The sequence below is a fragment of the Vombatus ursinus genome, unplaced genomic scaffold (assembly GCF_900497805.2).
Source record: "Vombatus ursinus unplaced genomic scaffold, bare-nosed wombat genome assembly UNPS02009770.1, whole genome shotgun sequence".
Taxonomy (NCBI): domain Eukaryota; kingdom Metazoa; phylum Chordata; class Mammalia; order Diprotodontia; family Vombatidae; genus Vombatus; species Vombatus ursinus.
Window position 1 is genome coordinate 13038106 of NW_020949548.1, and position 16587 is coordinate 13054692.

General features: G+C 38.0%; 1 protein-coding gene across 1 annotated transcript in view; it reads left to right on the forward strand.

Annotated features, from left to right (window-relative positions):
- Window positions 1-16587, forward strand: part of SBF2 (SET binding factor 2) — a 485589-nt gene that overhangs the window by 48721 nt on the left and 420281 nt on the right. The window contains exon 3 of the mRNA XM_027852565.1: window positions 5090-5175. Coding sequence (XP_027708366.1) covers window positions 5090-5175 — 86 coding nt within the window. The remainder of the gene's footprint in view (window positions 1-5089; window positions 5176-16587) is intronic.

Below are 16587 nucleotides of genomic sequence, written 5' to 3' on the forward strand. Positions count from 1 at the left end.
TGCTTTTCAGACATTGAATAAAGAATTGCTTTAATTGTTAAAATTTGCAAAATTAGCTTCTGACTTGAAATCTTTATTGATTGAGAATTTTTTTAGGTTTGTATTGTAGATGTTAGTTTAAGGTTTTAGAAAAATGCTTTTTAATAAAGCAAATAGTAGAAACATAACAAGCTTACATTTAAAGAGGAAAAATAAAGAGTTAACATAGCTTAGACACAGTGTTATCAATGGTTTGCAAGTAAAGAAACAGTTTATCATATTTCTCATTAATTTGGAATGCAAAATGCATTAACAGTTCACTTCTGGAATTTAAAGGGCATGGAAGAGATGGCATTTTGACCCAAAATGGGACAAAGATTTATGCGAGAAAGTTGATGAAGGGACTGGGGTTTAGGAACTGATATTTCTATAAACAATGCTTAAAGGGGAAGAGTGATTTCTGCAGTGGGATTGCCAAGGAAAAAGTGATGGATTTCTTACATGCTCTTATTTAAAGGGAATTATTCTTTTGTGTTGTAAGAGCTGGCAGGCCATAATGGATAGAGAGCCAGCCTGGAAGCCAGAAAGACCTGGTTTAAAGTCCTCCTTCTGGCACATACTTTGGGACCTTGGGCAAGTCACTTATTCTCTCAGTTGCTGAGGTAGCTCTTTAAGGCTCAAAGTTGTAGAGAAGGTAGAGGGAATTGCATTGGTAGAGGGAGTTCCTCATGTAAGAGTTAGTTCCATATACTAATTAATCACAGATCCAGTCCCTATCCTTAAATGTTGTTAAAATTCTTTAGTCAGTTCATTTAATATAAATGTTGCATCACCTGTTGATTATCTGCATGTTCATTAACCACTTAAAAATTTTAAAATATTTTTGGAGTTCTACCTAACATTTACCCTTATAGGAGTTGCCTTTCCTCATGGTCAAGTGGTGTTTGTTGAAAGAATGAAAATTAACTTTAAATCTTAATATAAAGCTTTAGTAAAGTGAATCACATAACCCCAAAAGAACAATTGTAGCATTGCTGAACTTGGTGTGAGGAAAGCCTGGGTTCAAAATCTGACTCTTCTACTTACTGCCTCTATCACCATGTGCAAATCATGGAGCTTCTCTGAGCCTCTGAGACTTCTGTAAGGCTTCATTACCTAAGTTGTAGAATGGCTGTGATCTCAATTTGTGTATACACTTCTCACACCAAGGAAATCATATGACAGAACAGGGTATGATTGTCCCAGTAGGATGCATTTTATGTTGTCTTTTTCCTGCCCCACTCCAGGACAGAAAAAGGGAGTAGTTCTTAGCCACATCCCTTGATCCTGTGCTCTCCCCACTGCCGTGCTGCTGTTTCTCTGACAGTGCCCAGTTACTCTCAACTTTCACCCTTTTCACTGTAGTCCATCTCACCAAGTTATTTTAAATGTCCAGCTAAACTTTTCTATAGTATTAGGGAAAATTGGAACATATGCTATTGATATATACGATGGAGGTGAATCACAAATATAGCTGCTTCTTAGTTTTGTTGGTGCAGGTTTAAAACACTAAACGGTCTCTTCCAATCTTACCACTTCCCATTCAGTTCACCATCCCTTTCTCTTGGCCCCCATCCTTGAGATTAAGGATGTATTATCTAGTCTACCCTACACTCCTGGGTCAAGCTATTTCCAACAGTGCCCCATTCCTCCTGTCTTTTACTTTCTGGAATAAGTACCCATGTGCACACACCCCCCTTTGGGGCTCCATTAGACTCTTTCTCATCGGTTATTACCTATAAGACACTTTGCAGTCTCCTTCCACATTATCCTGATAGTGTCAGGTCTTCCGGGTTTTCTGTTAAGAATTCTGTTTCTCCCCTCTCCCTGGCCTTTTAAAATAGACTCTTCTAAAATCTATCTTGTAAATACTTGCACTTTCTGATTAGTGCATCTTGGATATTCTGTTCATTCTCTTGTCTCTCCCTTCAGCCCTTTAAACTTTAATAACTTCCCTTTAGTTCTCCACAGCTTTCTGCTGTATCTGCTGCCCCTTCCTCTACTTCACGTATGTTTCATATGTGTTTATTCATTCTATTCCCACAACTTCTCTGACATATAATATTACGTTTTTCCTCTCAGGGCCACCACCTAATTTCAGGTCAGCATCAGTTCTTACGTGGTTTATTTTATTAGTCTTCTGTCTGATCACCATTCCCTTCCTCTAATCCGTACTCTGTACTGCCAAATAGTTTTACCTAAGGCCCAGTATTGATCATGACACTCCCTTGCTCAAAAAACTTGAGTGGTTTTTTCTCTTGCTAGTAATACTAAATACAGTAGACATTTAAGGCCCTTCATAGTCTGATTTCTTTCTCCCTTTCCATCTTATTTTGTATTATTTCCAGAATTGGATATATCATCTTCTGTCTCCTTGCCTTTCACACAAGTTGTCTTCTTTCTCTAGAATTTACTTCCTCTTCATTTCTGTCTTTCATGATCTTTATCTTCTTTTACTGCTTAGCTTAGGTGCCACCTCCTCTGGAAATTTTTCCTTGAATTCCTTCCCCCTCACAAATAAAAGTTTTTTTTTTCTCCTTTTCCAGATAGCCCTAGCATATTCTGTCTGTATTTCTTCTTTATTTCCATCACTCCCTACCACATGTGATATAGTATATGTTGCAGCCTGCTAAGTTATATGTATATATGAACAGGCACATGTTATAGATGAGTACTTAGTGGGGAGAAATGCTATAAGGATATCAATCAAGAATAAATGTAAGACTGGGAAAAAAAAAGATGAGATGGTTGGTAACTTGGTCAGATCTAGGGATAACTAATGGGCAGCCTGAGTATTCCATTAGTGTCCATGCAATGTCAAAAGAACAAGAGGAAGCTCCCTAGTATGTTAAGTAGGCCCTCTGTGGCAGATTTGTGAGGTGATGTGCACAAGAGTCTGACAGAACAGGCAGACATGCATGGGATATGTTCTGCATTGCTGAAGGAAGTACTCACATTATTAAGGTCACAAATAAATTAGAGTTTTGGGCTTTATGTGTGTTTGTGAGCACATTTGTATTCTAGAATATCAGGGCAGTCAGTTTTCCTTGATAATTCCTTGAAATATATGACATCCAGATTCTTTTTTTGATCATGGCTTTCAGGTAATCCAATAATTCTTAAATTATCCCTTCGTGATCTGTTTTCTAAGTCAGTTGTTTTTCCAGTGAAAATTCACATTTTCTTCTATTTTTTTTCCATTCTTTTGACTTTGTTTTATTGTTACTTGATGTCTCATGGAGTCATTAGCTTCCACTTGCCCAATTCTAATTTTTAAGGGCTTATTTCTAAATAAGCGTTTGTACCTTCCCTCTGCCCCATTTGACAAATTCTACTTTTTTTAAAAAAAAATTAGTTAATTAGTTTTTAGTTTTCAACATTCACTTTCATAACATTTTGAATTCTAACTTTCCCTCCCCTTCCTCTCTGCCCCTCCCTCCCCAAGATGGCATGTAATCTGATTTAGGCTATACATGTACAATCATATTAAACATATTTCCACAGTAATCATGTTGTGAAAGAAGAATCAGAACAAAAGGGAAGAAACACAAGAGAAAAGAAAAAGAGAAAATAGTGTGCTTCGATCTACATTCAGACTCCAGACTTTCTCTGGATGTGGATAGCATTTTCCATCATGAGTCTTTTGGAATTGTCTTAGATCATTGCATTGCTAAGAAGAGCTTAATCTGTCAAAATTGGTCATCACACAGTGTTGCTGTTACTTTGTACAATGTTCTCCTGCTTCTACTCCTTTCACTCAGCATTAGTTCATGTAGGTCTTTACAGGTTTTTCTGAAATCTGCCAGCTTATCATTTCTTATGGCACAATAGTATTCCATTACATTCATATACTACAACTTATTTAGCCGTTCCCCAGTTGATGGGCATCCCCTCAATTTCCAATTCTTCGCTGCTACAGAAAGAGCTGTTATAAATAGTTTTGTATGTATGAATCCTTTCTCCTTAGATTTAGAGGTGATATTGCTCGATCAGAGGGTATGTAGTTTTATAGCCCTTTGGGCATAGTTCCAAATTGCTCTGCAGAATGGTTGGATCAGTTCACAACTCCACTAGCAATGCATTAGTGTTCCAATTTTCCCACATCTTCTCCAGCATTTACCATTTTCTTGTTTTGTCATGTTAGCCAATCTGATAGGTGTGATGTGGTACCTCGGAGTTGTTTTAATTAGCATTTCTCTAATCAGTAGTGATTTGAAACATTTTTTCATATGACTATAGATAGCTTAATTTCTTCATCTGAAAACTGCCACCAATTCTACTTTTTAAGGAGTTATTTTCTTCAGTGAATTTTTTATCTCTTTTTCCATTTGGCCAATTCTGTTTTTTAAGGAGTTCTCTTCAGCAGATTTTTTTGCCTCTTTTACCATTTGCCCTATTCTGTTTTTTAAGGTGTTGTTGTCTTCAGTATTTTTTTGTGCCTCCTTACCAAGCTATTGACTCTTTTTTCATGATTTTCTTGCATCATTTTCACTTCTTTCCCCCTCTGCCACTCTTATTTAATTTTTAGAATCCTTTTTGAGGTCTTCTAGGAATTTTTATTGGGCCTGAGAGCAATTCACATTTTTAGATCAATTCACATTTTCTTTTCTTTGAGGCTTTGGATATAGCAGTTTTGACTTTGTTGTTTTAATGACTATGCTGGCTTCTTGTGATTTCTTCTGCTTTCCCAAGTATTCACCAACCATTTATTTAATGGTCTATTTTAGAGATTTGTTGAGAATTAATGTCGAGGTCATTAATCTACCATTTTTGAAATGTCCTTTTTAACAATTTTTGAAAATTGAGACATTTGCACAAATCTGTTTTCTCAAGTCAACAATTACCTATAATTATAAAACTAATTATGTAATTAAACTTTTTTTCTATAGCCTGTAAATAGTCATAGGAACCTGTGTAAGTGAGCTATGCATAAGCATCCTTAGTAAATATTTACTCAATTGTCTGTTAAAAGTTAGTCATAAGTGGTTTGTTGAATTGTTTTAAAAATAGTTATTTTGCTAGTTGGTATTTTACATTATAATTACAAATTTGCCTTGAATTTCTTTTACAGGGTCTGCAGAAGGAATGGGAAAAATAATCCAGAGGTTTCCACAGAAGGATTGGGATGATACACCTTTTCCACAAGGAATTGAATTGGTAGGGTTTGCTTTATCACATTTTTTTATTTACAATAATGTCTCTGTCATTACATTTAGTGTTAATTAATTTGATCTTTTAATTGTAGCAAACTTCATATTACTGTAATACTTCAAAAAATATAGTTTCATCAGTATGTATATCCTTTCTACAGATAAAGATTGCAACATCTCCATAATGTGGTAGATACACTTCAGGAATAGTTGTGTTTCCACATTTTAGCACCTAGTGGTTAACTTTCTGTTGGAGAGTCTTTCTGCACTTGAGGAGTTTGTTAGGACAGCAGCTCCTGGGTTCCTATTTTTAGCTTTTCTAGGGGCAGAATTTGTCAAACTTTGTGCTACTTTAGAACAGTCTTTGAGAAACCTGTGTAATTTACATATCAGAGGAAGCACTGGAGAAAGGATTTGTTGGAGGCTGCTCCTAGTAATAATGCTTAAAAAATACCAAATAATTTGATTCAGAGAGTCTTCTTTTTCTGCCTTGTTTTCATCACAAATTTCCCTATAGCAAATCATAAACATTAGAAATTGTTCCTGTTCCTTTTCTTTTTGAAATAAACCCTGCATTTGGGTGCCACCTCCTCACCATTAACAGGTTTACTGAAGTACCAAATCTCAGAATTAGAAGGGAACTTAGAGGTTATCCAATCCAACCTGTACCTGAACAACATTCCTCTCTACAGTGTACCTGACAAGTGGGCGTTCAGTTTCCAGTTGAACTCTCCCCAGGGAAAGGAAGCAGATTGTCCTTCTATACTACATTAGGCCATTCTGTGCTGTCTCTGGAGTATTGTGTTCAGTTCTGTGTACCATGTTTTAGGAATGACTTTAATAATGTGAAGCTTCTAGATCTTGCTATATGAGGAGCTGTTTGTTGAAGGCCCTGGGACTCTTTCGTCTTGAGAAGAGAAGGTTTTTTTGGGAGGCATGATAACTGTCTTCAGATGTTTGAAGGTTTTGCATATATGGTAAAAGAGATATGATAAGACTTCTTCTTCTTGACCAGAACTAGGAGCAGTGTGCTGAAATGGAAAACAGGCAGTTTTACGTTTAATGTAAAGAAAAAATTCCTCATACATAGAGTTATTCAATAGTGGAATGGGTTTCCATAGGAGGTGGAGAGTTTTCCTTTATTGGAGTCTTAAGAAGGGAGTTGTGGTATAGATGACTAAATTCAGGTTTTCAGAGTTGGAAGGACCTTTAGGGACCATCTAGTCCAATTCAATCCTTGAAAACAATTCCATCTTCACATACCCCAAAACTGGTCATCTAGACTCACTGAGACTTCACTGAGTCTAAGGAAGTGACTAAAATGTCACTACTCTTTAACCTCTAAGTCCCACTACTAGGTATGTACTCCAGAGTTTGTTGACAGACAGTAAAATCCCTTATACACCAAAATAATTATAGTAGCACTTTTTTCTGATAGCAAAGAACTAGAAACAAAGTAGGTACCTTTTGATTAAGGAATAACTAAACAAACTGTAGTATATTAATGTAGCAGAATATTACCGGGGAATAAGACATGAAAAATTCAAAGAATTACGGAATAATATATATGCCATGTGCATATATATGTGCAATGTGAGACAAATAGAACCAGGAAAACAATCTACATAATGACAATGACAGTGTAAATGGAAAGAACAAAAAAAGTGAAGTTGGATAATGGGTAATTATAATGACTAATAGTGGCCCTGAATAAGAGGTGAGAAAATGTACTTACCTCTTCTCTTTGTAGAGATGGGGAACAAAGGGTATACAATATTTTACATATTTTCAGACACAGCTGATGTGTTGGTTGGTTCTACTGAACTTCTTTCCCCTCTTTTCAAGTCTTTCTTTGGTGGAGGAAGAAGTAGTTATATAGGTGGAAATGAGGGTGAGGTGAAATAAAAACTGTCAATAAAATTAAATTAAAAAAAGAAAACAGTTGAGTATATAGGGAAATGATTTTTGATTTGCACTCTTCTGATTGATTTTCTTTTTCCTTCTTGTTCCCACCTTCTTAACTTTTCTGCCATGGTATAACACACAAGTAATCAGCACAGTTTAATAGTTTGCCATTTCATATTGCTTAACTTTCCCTTTTTTACCTTTGCATGTGATTGTTTCCTAGCCTGTGACTTTCTGCTGAGCCTTGTGGAAGTACAGAAAATGTATGTTGCTATGCTCAATTTTTGAAACTTGACCAGAGCATCTATGGCTGTACTCTCAGTGTCCCAAAGGGTCACCTTTAATTCTAGCTGGAGTGGTATGGAACACTTGTCAAATGATATACCACATAATGAAATAATCAGTTTTTTTTTCTTTAGAAACTGCTGTTATAATGAATTAGAAGTTTTCCTTTCAGCTTCTCAGGCTGTCAGGAGTGGGGATATTTGCTGCCGGGGAAGGGCAGTGAAGGAGGAGTCACTGAAGTTGACTTCCACAATCAATAATTTTTCCTTCTTCAAGACTGCCTGAAGCCTGAGCTCTGCAAATATTAGTTAATTTCTGTCATATTGATAGGACACCTGGAGTTTTGGGTTCTAGTTTTGGCTGTTTTACCAACTACGTGTATGACCCAGGAGACACATCAGAGTCTCAGAGGATTTAAAGCTGAAAGGTACTTCTTGGTTTATATAGTTTAGGGTTTTGTAATTTATTTGACCTCTTTGGCAGTATGGTGAAGCTTATAGATGCCTCTCAGAATAATATTTTAAAATGCATAAAACAAAAGTACATAGGACTGCAAAGGATAGTTGTCAAAATATTACAAAAATGTTCATGGACCCTAAGTTAAGAATCCCTGATCTAATCCAGTCCTCACATTTTACAAATGAAGAAATGGAGGCCCAGAAAAGTCAGTTACCTCTGGGGAAAACATTTTCCCTCTCTATGTCTCAGTTTCCTCAATCTATAACATGAGGGAGTTTGATTAAATGATCCATAAAGTTCATTCTGTATCTAACACTGTGATTATAAAATATTTTATTCATTTTTTAAAAATTTGGTTTGTATGATGTCGATTTTTCTATAATTTATCTACCAATTTAAATTATCTGGCATCTGTTGTCAAAATAATGTAATTTTTTGTCACTAAAGTTATAGAAGCCACGATTTCTTAGCTAAATGAGTTATTTTTTGCTAAATATTGTGTTCCTGCTTGGCTGCAAATACTATTCTAGGTAAGGTCTCTATTAATTTGAGGATTGCTTTTTTTCTGAATGTTTTGTCAAGTGATAGACATATGTATAGAGTGAGCTGAGGCTATTTTGTTTGTATCTTTGTATCCCTAGCAGTAGCTCAGTACCTTTAAATGCTTATTCATTGATTTTTGGTTTGAATCTAGATCTAGAATTGGAAAAGAACACAGAAAGTACTAGTCCAATTCCTAACCACATCATAAAGCCCATCTATAGTATTTGACAGCAAGCAGTCTTGCAGCCTGTGGGTGGGGACTTCCAGAAGGAGGGAGCTTGTTGCTCCCAGTAACCTCCCATTCCATGTGTGATGGTTCTAACAGGGAGCTTTTCCAGACTTTGAACTGAAACATGTTTCCTTATAAACTTTTGTTTTTGGTTCAGTTCTGACCCCCTTCCATCAGGAAAAACAAATCTTATCCTTCTTCCTGGAATGCCAGTCTTTCTAATATTTATTTTCTTCAGTATTTTTTTGGGTCTCCTTTAGCAAACTGTTGACTTGTTTTTCATGATTTTCTTGCATCACTCTTGTTTCTCTTCTCAGTTTTTCTTCTACTTCTCTTACTTCTCAGAATCCTTTTTGTGCTCTGGAGGCCTGGGACCAATTCATATTTTTCTTGGAGGCTTTGGGTGTAGGAGTTTTGACTTTGTTGTCTTCTTCTGGTTGTATGTTTTGATCTTCTTTGTTACCAAAAAAAGATTCTATGATCTGACACTTCTTGCGAGGTTTGCTCATGATTCTGGCCAATTACTTGAGTTATAAACTCTTTATTAAGGTAGAGGTCTGCTTCCAATGTGGAGAATGTACTGTCCCAAGCTTCGGGGGTTTGTACAGCTATTTTCAGAGATACTTCTAGGGACCTGTAAATTTTCAGTTCTTCTAAGGTGGTATAAGGGGCGAGGTGTTTACTCATTTCCTGGCCTGTGCTCTGGTCTATGAGTGACCACAAGCACTCTTCTGCCTTGGAACTGTGAGGAAGATTTCCTCTCCACCACCACCACAAGCTTTACCATGCCAGCATTCCTCCTCACCCCAGGACTGCCACCCAGAACTGTGACCCAGATCCAAGCACGGGCAAAGCAAGAGAGTCCTGCACCAGTAGAGAGATCCCTGCAATCCCCCTGTGATCAGCCACTCAATTCCCCCTCAGTCTGTGGGCCAGAAGCTCAGGAGGCAGTCCGCCGCCTGGGGCCACTCTGGGGAACTGGGGCTGAGACCTATCTTCTCTCTCACCGCAGAAACAGACTTTTCCCACTGATCTTCTAAGTTGATTTTGGTGTTGGTGGGTTGAGAAGTCTGGAAACCACCACAGCTGCCTGTGATTCAGTCCTCTGAGGCCTGCTCCAGGTTTGCTGCCAAACTGTGTTCCTCTCCCTGCCTGGCATGATATACCTTTCTGATCAACCATCCAGGTTGTCTTGGGTTGGAAATTTGTTTCACTCTGTCTTTTTGTGGGTTCTGCTGCTTTAGAATTTGTTTAGAGCCATTTTTATAGGTATTTGGAGGGGTTTGGGGGAGAGCTCAAGCAAGTCACTGCTTTCACTCTGCCATCTTGGCTACACCCCCTCTTTCTAATTTTAATGATTGCTAATATTTCTCTCTCAAGCTAAACAGCTTCAGTTCCTTCAAAAGATCCTTAACATTAAATTCAGCCTGTCTTAAGCCCAGGCTTTGGAGTCAGAGGCATTGAGTTCATGTACTGCTTCTGTCTCTTGCTACCTCTGTGACCTTAGGCAAGACATTTAACCTCTTTGGGTTTTCATTTCCACAATCATTGATTAAACACCTATGATATGCCAGGTGCTTCGGCTTCAAAGACAAAAAATTAAATAGGTCCATACATGTCTTCAAGAAACCTAAATTCTGTAGGAGGAGAAAGCAAGTATAACCTAGACACTTATCAGTGTAGACAAAATAAATTCAGAATCAGTGTTGGAGGAGGCACTAGAGATTGGAGGTAGAGATCAAGAAAGGCCTCACGGAGGAGGTGGCATTTGTTTGTTGTTTGTTTTTTGTTCTCGAAGACCACCAATGATATCAGGAAGATGATATCTTGACTTGCAGATGAATTGGATTTAAGTGAGGCTGGGTTGTGCAAAGTCACCAACTTCACTCTCTCTCCTCTGAAGCCATCTGGGACCAGTGGCAAGAGGTGAACCTTTAAGGAAGGCCAGATTGTAGAAGGTGGAGGGGAGGAAGAAATTCCTTCTGTCCCTGGGTAGTAGTCCATGCTAAGGCATGGAGGCAGGAGCTGGAATGGTGTCAGGAACAGAGAGCGTGGGGAAGGACAAAAGAGAGAATAAAATTGGAAAACGAGGCTGGATCCACATTGTGAAGTATGTTCAGTGCCAAAAAGGAGTGTGTGTGTGTTTGTGTGTGTGTGTAATTTATATATGTGTGTATATATAGATATGAAGAGTTTATATTTAGTGATAATAAGGATACACTAGAATTTATTGAATAGTTAAGTGACATGGTCAGAGGTGGTTTAGGAATAGTACTATCAGCTGAGTGGAGGATATATTGGAGAGATAAGAGACTTGAGGCAAGGGAAGCAATTGGGGGCTTTTATAATAGAACAGGCAAGAGGTAATGAAGGTCTTAACTGGGTGACAAGAAAGGGATGGATATGAGAGATGTTGTGGGGGTAGAACTGACAAGGTTTGGCAACAGATTGGATACAGGGGATGAAGACGTTGTTGTTGTCCAGTCATTCAGTTGCGTCTGACTCTTGGTGACCCATGGACCAACTGTCCATGGGGTTTTCTTGGCAAAGAGACTGGAGTGGTTTGCCATTTCCTTCTCCAGTTGAGGGAGAGTGAAAAGTGTAAGATGATATTTATGTTGTAAGCCCGAGTGACTGGGAAGGTGGTGGTACCCTCAGGTGTAATAAGGAGTGGGTTTGGGAGAAAAAATAATGAATTTGATTTTGGATATGTTGAGTTTGAGAAGCCCATCAGTTTTTCTGTTTGAAGTGTCTGATAGGTAGAGTACTAGAGTTCAGTATGATATCTAAGGGCCTTTACAGCTCTAAATCATGTTTTAGATATCTAGTACTGTCCTTGGGCTCCAGAAATAGAGTGTGTTGTTTGAAGAATGGGATGGCAGGACTATGGCCTACTTCACCCTCAACAGTGTGTATTTCTAGGACCATAATGCTGGTTGCCAAATAATAAGTGCTGAGGCTATATCTGTTGAATTGAATTGAAAGCATCTCTTTCATAGTCTTTAACCTATTTGCTCATTCAAAGAGGACCCAAACTAGAAATTTAAATTTCCATGCCCCAAAAGAAATTCTCTCTCATTCACTAGCTATTGAAATTCTATCCTTTAGAATCAGGATTTTTTTTTTGTTACTAAAATCGATATTTCCCATGGAGAAACAACACTTTATATTATTATTGATTGCTCATTCCTTAGTACCAGTGAAGGATCTGTTAACAGCTATTGTAAGGGGGAAGAAGAACTTGGGTGAACTTCTTCTACCTAAAGGAAAAGGCTGGGTAACACTTAAACAGTTTTCTCTAAAGTCAGCCCTTGCATTCAAAAAATTTCAGTATGTTGAAATTATTTTTAAATGACACTGCCCCTCTCCATATAGTACATACTGTGTTAAAAAAAATTCAATATTAAATATAAATTATGTCAGTTCTCTATAGTTAAATTGTAAGATCCAATATGAAATAGGCATGGTGAGACAGCATTTTCTCCTATCACCTACCTGCCCGGGATAGAGAATGTATCTGTCCCCAAGGAGGTAATAAGGGGAGACAAGGAATATAAAAGGAATAGTGGCTTAGAGAAGGTGTTTTGGTATGGGAAGTCACATAGCTGGGCCTGGAGCCATTGCCAGTAGTGCTGTCTATTGATCAGCAGCATTTTGGGGAAGGTTGGGTTGTAGTTGTTAGTCGTGTTGATTTGATTACTGCTGAATAGTTGCTTCTCTGTATTGGTAGAGGGGTTTTTCCTTACTAGGAGTTCCATATACAAATGAAATCACGGGCCCTGACCAAAAATCTAACTTGGAATGTGAAGGTGATGAGTGGGTGATCTTAATCAGACTACATCTGGAATATTGTGTTCTGTTCTCAACATCATATTTTAGAAAGGACCTTGATAATCTGGAGAGGATCTATTGGAGGGCAATCAGAAGTCAGATATTTATCATGTGAGGAATGGTTGAAGGAACTAGGAATAATTAGCCTATAGAACAAAAGATGGGGGTGGGGTGGCATAGTATCTGGAGAATGATGGAGAATAACTGTCAAATACTTGAAAAGCTCTGGATTGACTAGATGACCATGAGATTCCTTCCACCTCTGAAATTCTGTGATTCTGAAGAGGAATGATTTTTAGGCTTTCAAGTTCTAAATTTAACTTTTTAATTTGCCATTTCCCCCCATAGTAATTACCTTATGCTTTTACTTTAGTTTTCCTTTACCAAGAAATGGTGAACTTTAATTTGGTTGGATTTTAAAAATAAAAATATGAAAATAAGCTTAACCTTACATAATGACTGCTCTTCTAATTTGAAGTTATTTTTATTTTTTTGTGTGTGTATTTTAGTCGTACAAGGAAACCACAGACAGCCATACAAATAAATCTGAGTTAATTTTAGGGTCAACATTCAAAGAACAGTAGAATAATAGTACTGGAGAGTCATCTATGGCTTGTAGTCTCTATTTCTGGACTATGGGAACAAATGTTTTCTGGGGCCAAGTCTTGGAGCATCAGCAAAATATTGTTGTTTTACCATGAGTTAGTGTTTAGATGTCTTGAGCTCTGAGAGATTTTCTGAACTTAGCAGTACTTCTTAGTGTAGTAGGGGGAGAGGGGAAAGGAGGTGATAAGGACTTAATGAGTGAGAGGATAGATAGCGGGTCTCTCCTGGACTGCTTTGACCACAATATACTGAGCACCTTGGCTACTCAGTGTTCCATGAAGCTAGAGCTCCGTGGGGATACACTTTAACCAGAGCAGACCAAGAGGGCCTGCTGTTTTCTATCACTACTAGTTCTATTATATTAAAATATCACACATTAATTTTATATATTTGAAATTTTATAATCCAGTTGGTCAGAGATTTTGTGTCTCCTGTGTACATGTAAAGCTATGCACCAAGGGAGTTATAAAGTCTGGAAGATAGAATTCTTGTCCTCATGGAACTTATAGTTTGATAGAATGTGACACCAAATTATGATAGTTAATATTTCTGTAGAGCTTCAGTGCTTGTAAAACTCTTTCTCCCTAAAATTCTATGATATAGGGAGTGTAAAGTGCTATTATCCCCATTTTACAGATGCAGAAATTAAGGCTGTAATACTGGAGAGGGTGGTCAGGAGGCAGTATCTTCAGAGGAAAGCCAGGTTTCTGAGACTACAAGGATATTAAAGGAACATGAGAAGAAGAGGTCTAATACAAAGGTCAGTGTGTTAAACAAACAAACAAACCAGAATGAGGGTCTCACAAAGAGCGGTGGAAAAGGTGGATAGAGTTGGTTTGGGTTGACATAAAGGGGCATAAGGAACTAGGTAGTGGGTACCCAGGGATGGCAGCTTTAATTTAGGCAGTCATAAACTCAGAAGGATTGTCATGCTTTTTTCCAATAGTAATGGTGAAGTTGATTTGGTCATTATTCCTTGAGCAAGATCTGTAATGCCAGAGGTGGAGATGGGGGAGAATGAGTGGCATCTCTACTGGCTAGACTCTAGTGTCCCTGATGGGATGAAGCTTAAATTGGGGCCAGCTAGGAGGGTTGAGGTTATGTTTGACTTCAATTAGAAATTTAGACAGCTGTGCCCCAGGGCAAATATCCAAGTGTATTGGGTGGGAAGGGAGGATCTCTAGAGGTCTTGAGAATTGTTGTTCCAGGTAGTGTGAGGTAGGCAGAGATAGGATAAATGTTAAGATGCATGTACTGCCTAGGTCGTGGTGGTATGGCTGAATGGAATTTGGAAGCAGCTGAATGATCAGACTCAAAGTTGATCATTAATGAATCAGTATCATCTTGGTGAAAGGCCTCTGTTTCAGGGTTCTATTCTTGGCCCTGTGTAGCTCAGCATTTTCATCAGTAACTTGGGTGAAAGTAGAAAAGCACACTTGTCAAATTTGCAGATGGGAATTACCTAGGTTTGCAATCTTAGGGTCCTCCTTAACTCCTCCCTTTTATGCCACATGTCTAATCTGTTGCCAAATCTTGTTACTTGTACCGTGAAAGCATCTTCTATCTCCTTTCCACTTACACAGCTATCACTCTAGTTTATGCCCTCATCCTCTCCCCTCTGGACTATAACAATAGCCTTCAACTTGATCTTCCTGTCTGAAGTCTCTCACTGCTCCAGTCCATCCTCTGCTCAGCTGCCAGAATCGCCCTACTCATACTCCAGTGGCTCCCCATGACCTCCAGCATCTAATATAAAGTCTTCTGTTTGGTATTTAAAGCTCTCTGTAACCTCGGCCCTTCCTCCCTTTCCCATCCTCTTACATATTACCCTCCTCCAAGCATTCCAGTACGATGTCCTACTTGCTGTTCTTTGAATACAACGTTCCATCTCCCATCTCTGGGCTTTTGCACTGGCTGGATGTCTTGCCTGAAATGCTCTCCTTCACCACCTTCACCTTGTAATTTCCCTGGTTTCGTTAAGTCTCAGCTCAGATCTCATCTTTTGCAAGAAGACTTTTCCGGTCAGGCCCTCAGCTATTGGTGTTTTCCTTCTGAAATAACTTCCCATCTGTCTCTGTAGGTCTTGTATGTACATGGTTATTTTCGTGTGTCCCCCATTACAATATGATTTCTTTTAAGGGAGGGACAATTTTTGTCATTATTTTTATTTCCATGGACTACAGCAGTGTCTGGAACAAGTAATGATTTAACAAATACTTTTACATTGATTGGTTTCTTCATCTGCAAAATGAAGAGTTTGAATGAGATGATCTCCAATGTCCTTTCCAGCTCTAAATCTGTGATTCTATGTAGATAGGGTGTTAGGCTTCTTACTGCTTGCTTCAGTGAGTGGGAGTAAGACTAATAAGTGTTTGTGAATTGAATTTAAATATATTGGTTTGTTAATGGGTGGCAGTTAGAGAGACAGATTTCCTAGGATCACAGATTTAGAGCTGGAAGAAACCTTAGAGGCCATGAAGTCCAGTCCCTCCATTTTACAGTTAAGGGAACTGATCCCTAGAAAGGGTAAGTGACTTGCCCAAAGTCACACAGCTGGGGACCTAAGTCTTTCTTATTCTAGGTTCATTGCCATAGCCACATGGCCATGCTGCCTCTTATTTCAGTTCAGTATAAGGAAGAAATTTCTAACAGAGTTGTCCAAAAATGCAGTGGGGTGCTCTAAAAGTAGTAAAGTTCCTATATTTTGAAGTGTTTAGGCAGAAGTTGGAAAGGACTTTCCTTCTGGGGTGTCACAGGTCCCAGTTGTCATTTACACCCTTCAAACAAATCACTTTACCTCTCTAGTCCTGAGTTTTCTCATTTGTAAAAATGAAGTTGGACTAGGTGACTGTCTAGGGTTCCTTCTCCTGTGGTCTGATGAAGGAATTGCTTCATTGGCTGGAAGATTAGACTAGGTGACCACCAAAGTATCATCCAATTATTTTTTGTTCCTATAACTCTACTTGATTATTTCTTTAAAAAGAAAAAGTCCCTTTATTAAGGACAGATTTCCCTCATTTTGTGTGATCATTTTGAGCAAGTCCCTACTTTTTCATTTTAAGTAAGTACTGAACTGTGGGTAAATTCTTAGACTCTCTTAAATCATTACAATGATTTACAACCTTTGTGAACAGTGAGATAGAGAGCAGGAAATTCCCTTTATGTTTGTAGTGTATTATGTTGCAATAAGATGTGGGTTACTAACACTGAAAATCAGATTTTGATTAGCCTTTAAAATTTTTTTAAAAAGATTATGAATTGCATGACTTAGCATTTTAAATTCCCAGATGAACACATTTGGTATTCTGTTCTGTCAAGCATGAGATTTGGGGCAGGAAATTCTTTGAATTACTTCTGAGACCCCAATCTGTTGTGGTTCTTTCTTTTTTCTCTACTTAATAGTATTTTATTTTTTTCCAATTACATGTAAAAGATAGTTTTCACCATTCACTTTTATAAGATTTTGAGTTCCAAATTTTTCTCCTTCGCTCCCTTCCCCAAGACAGCAAGCAATCTGATATAGGTTATACATGTACAGTCACATTAATAATATTTTCACAT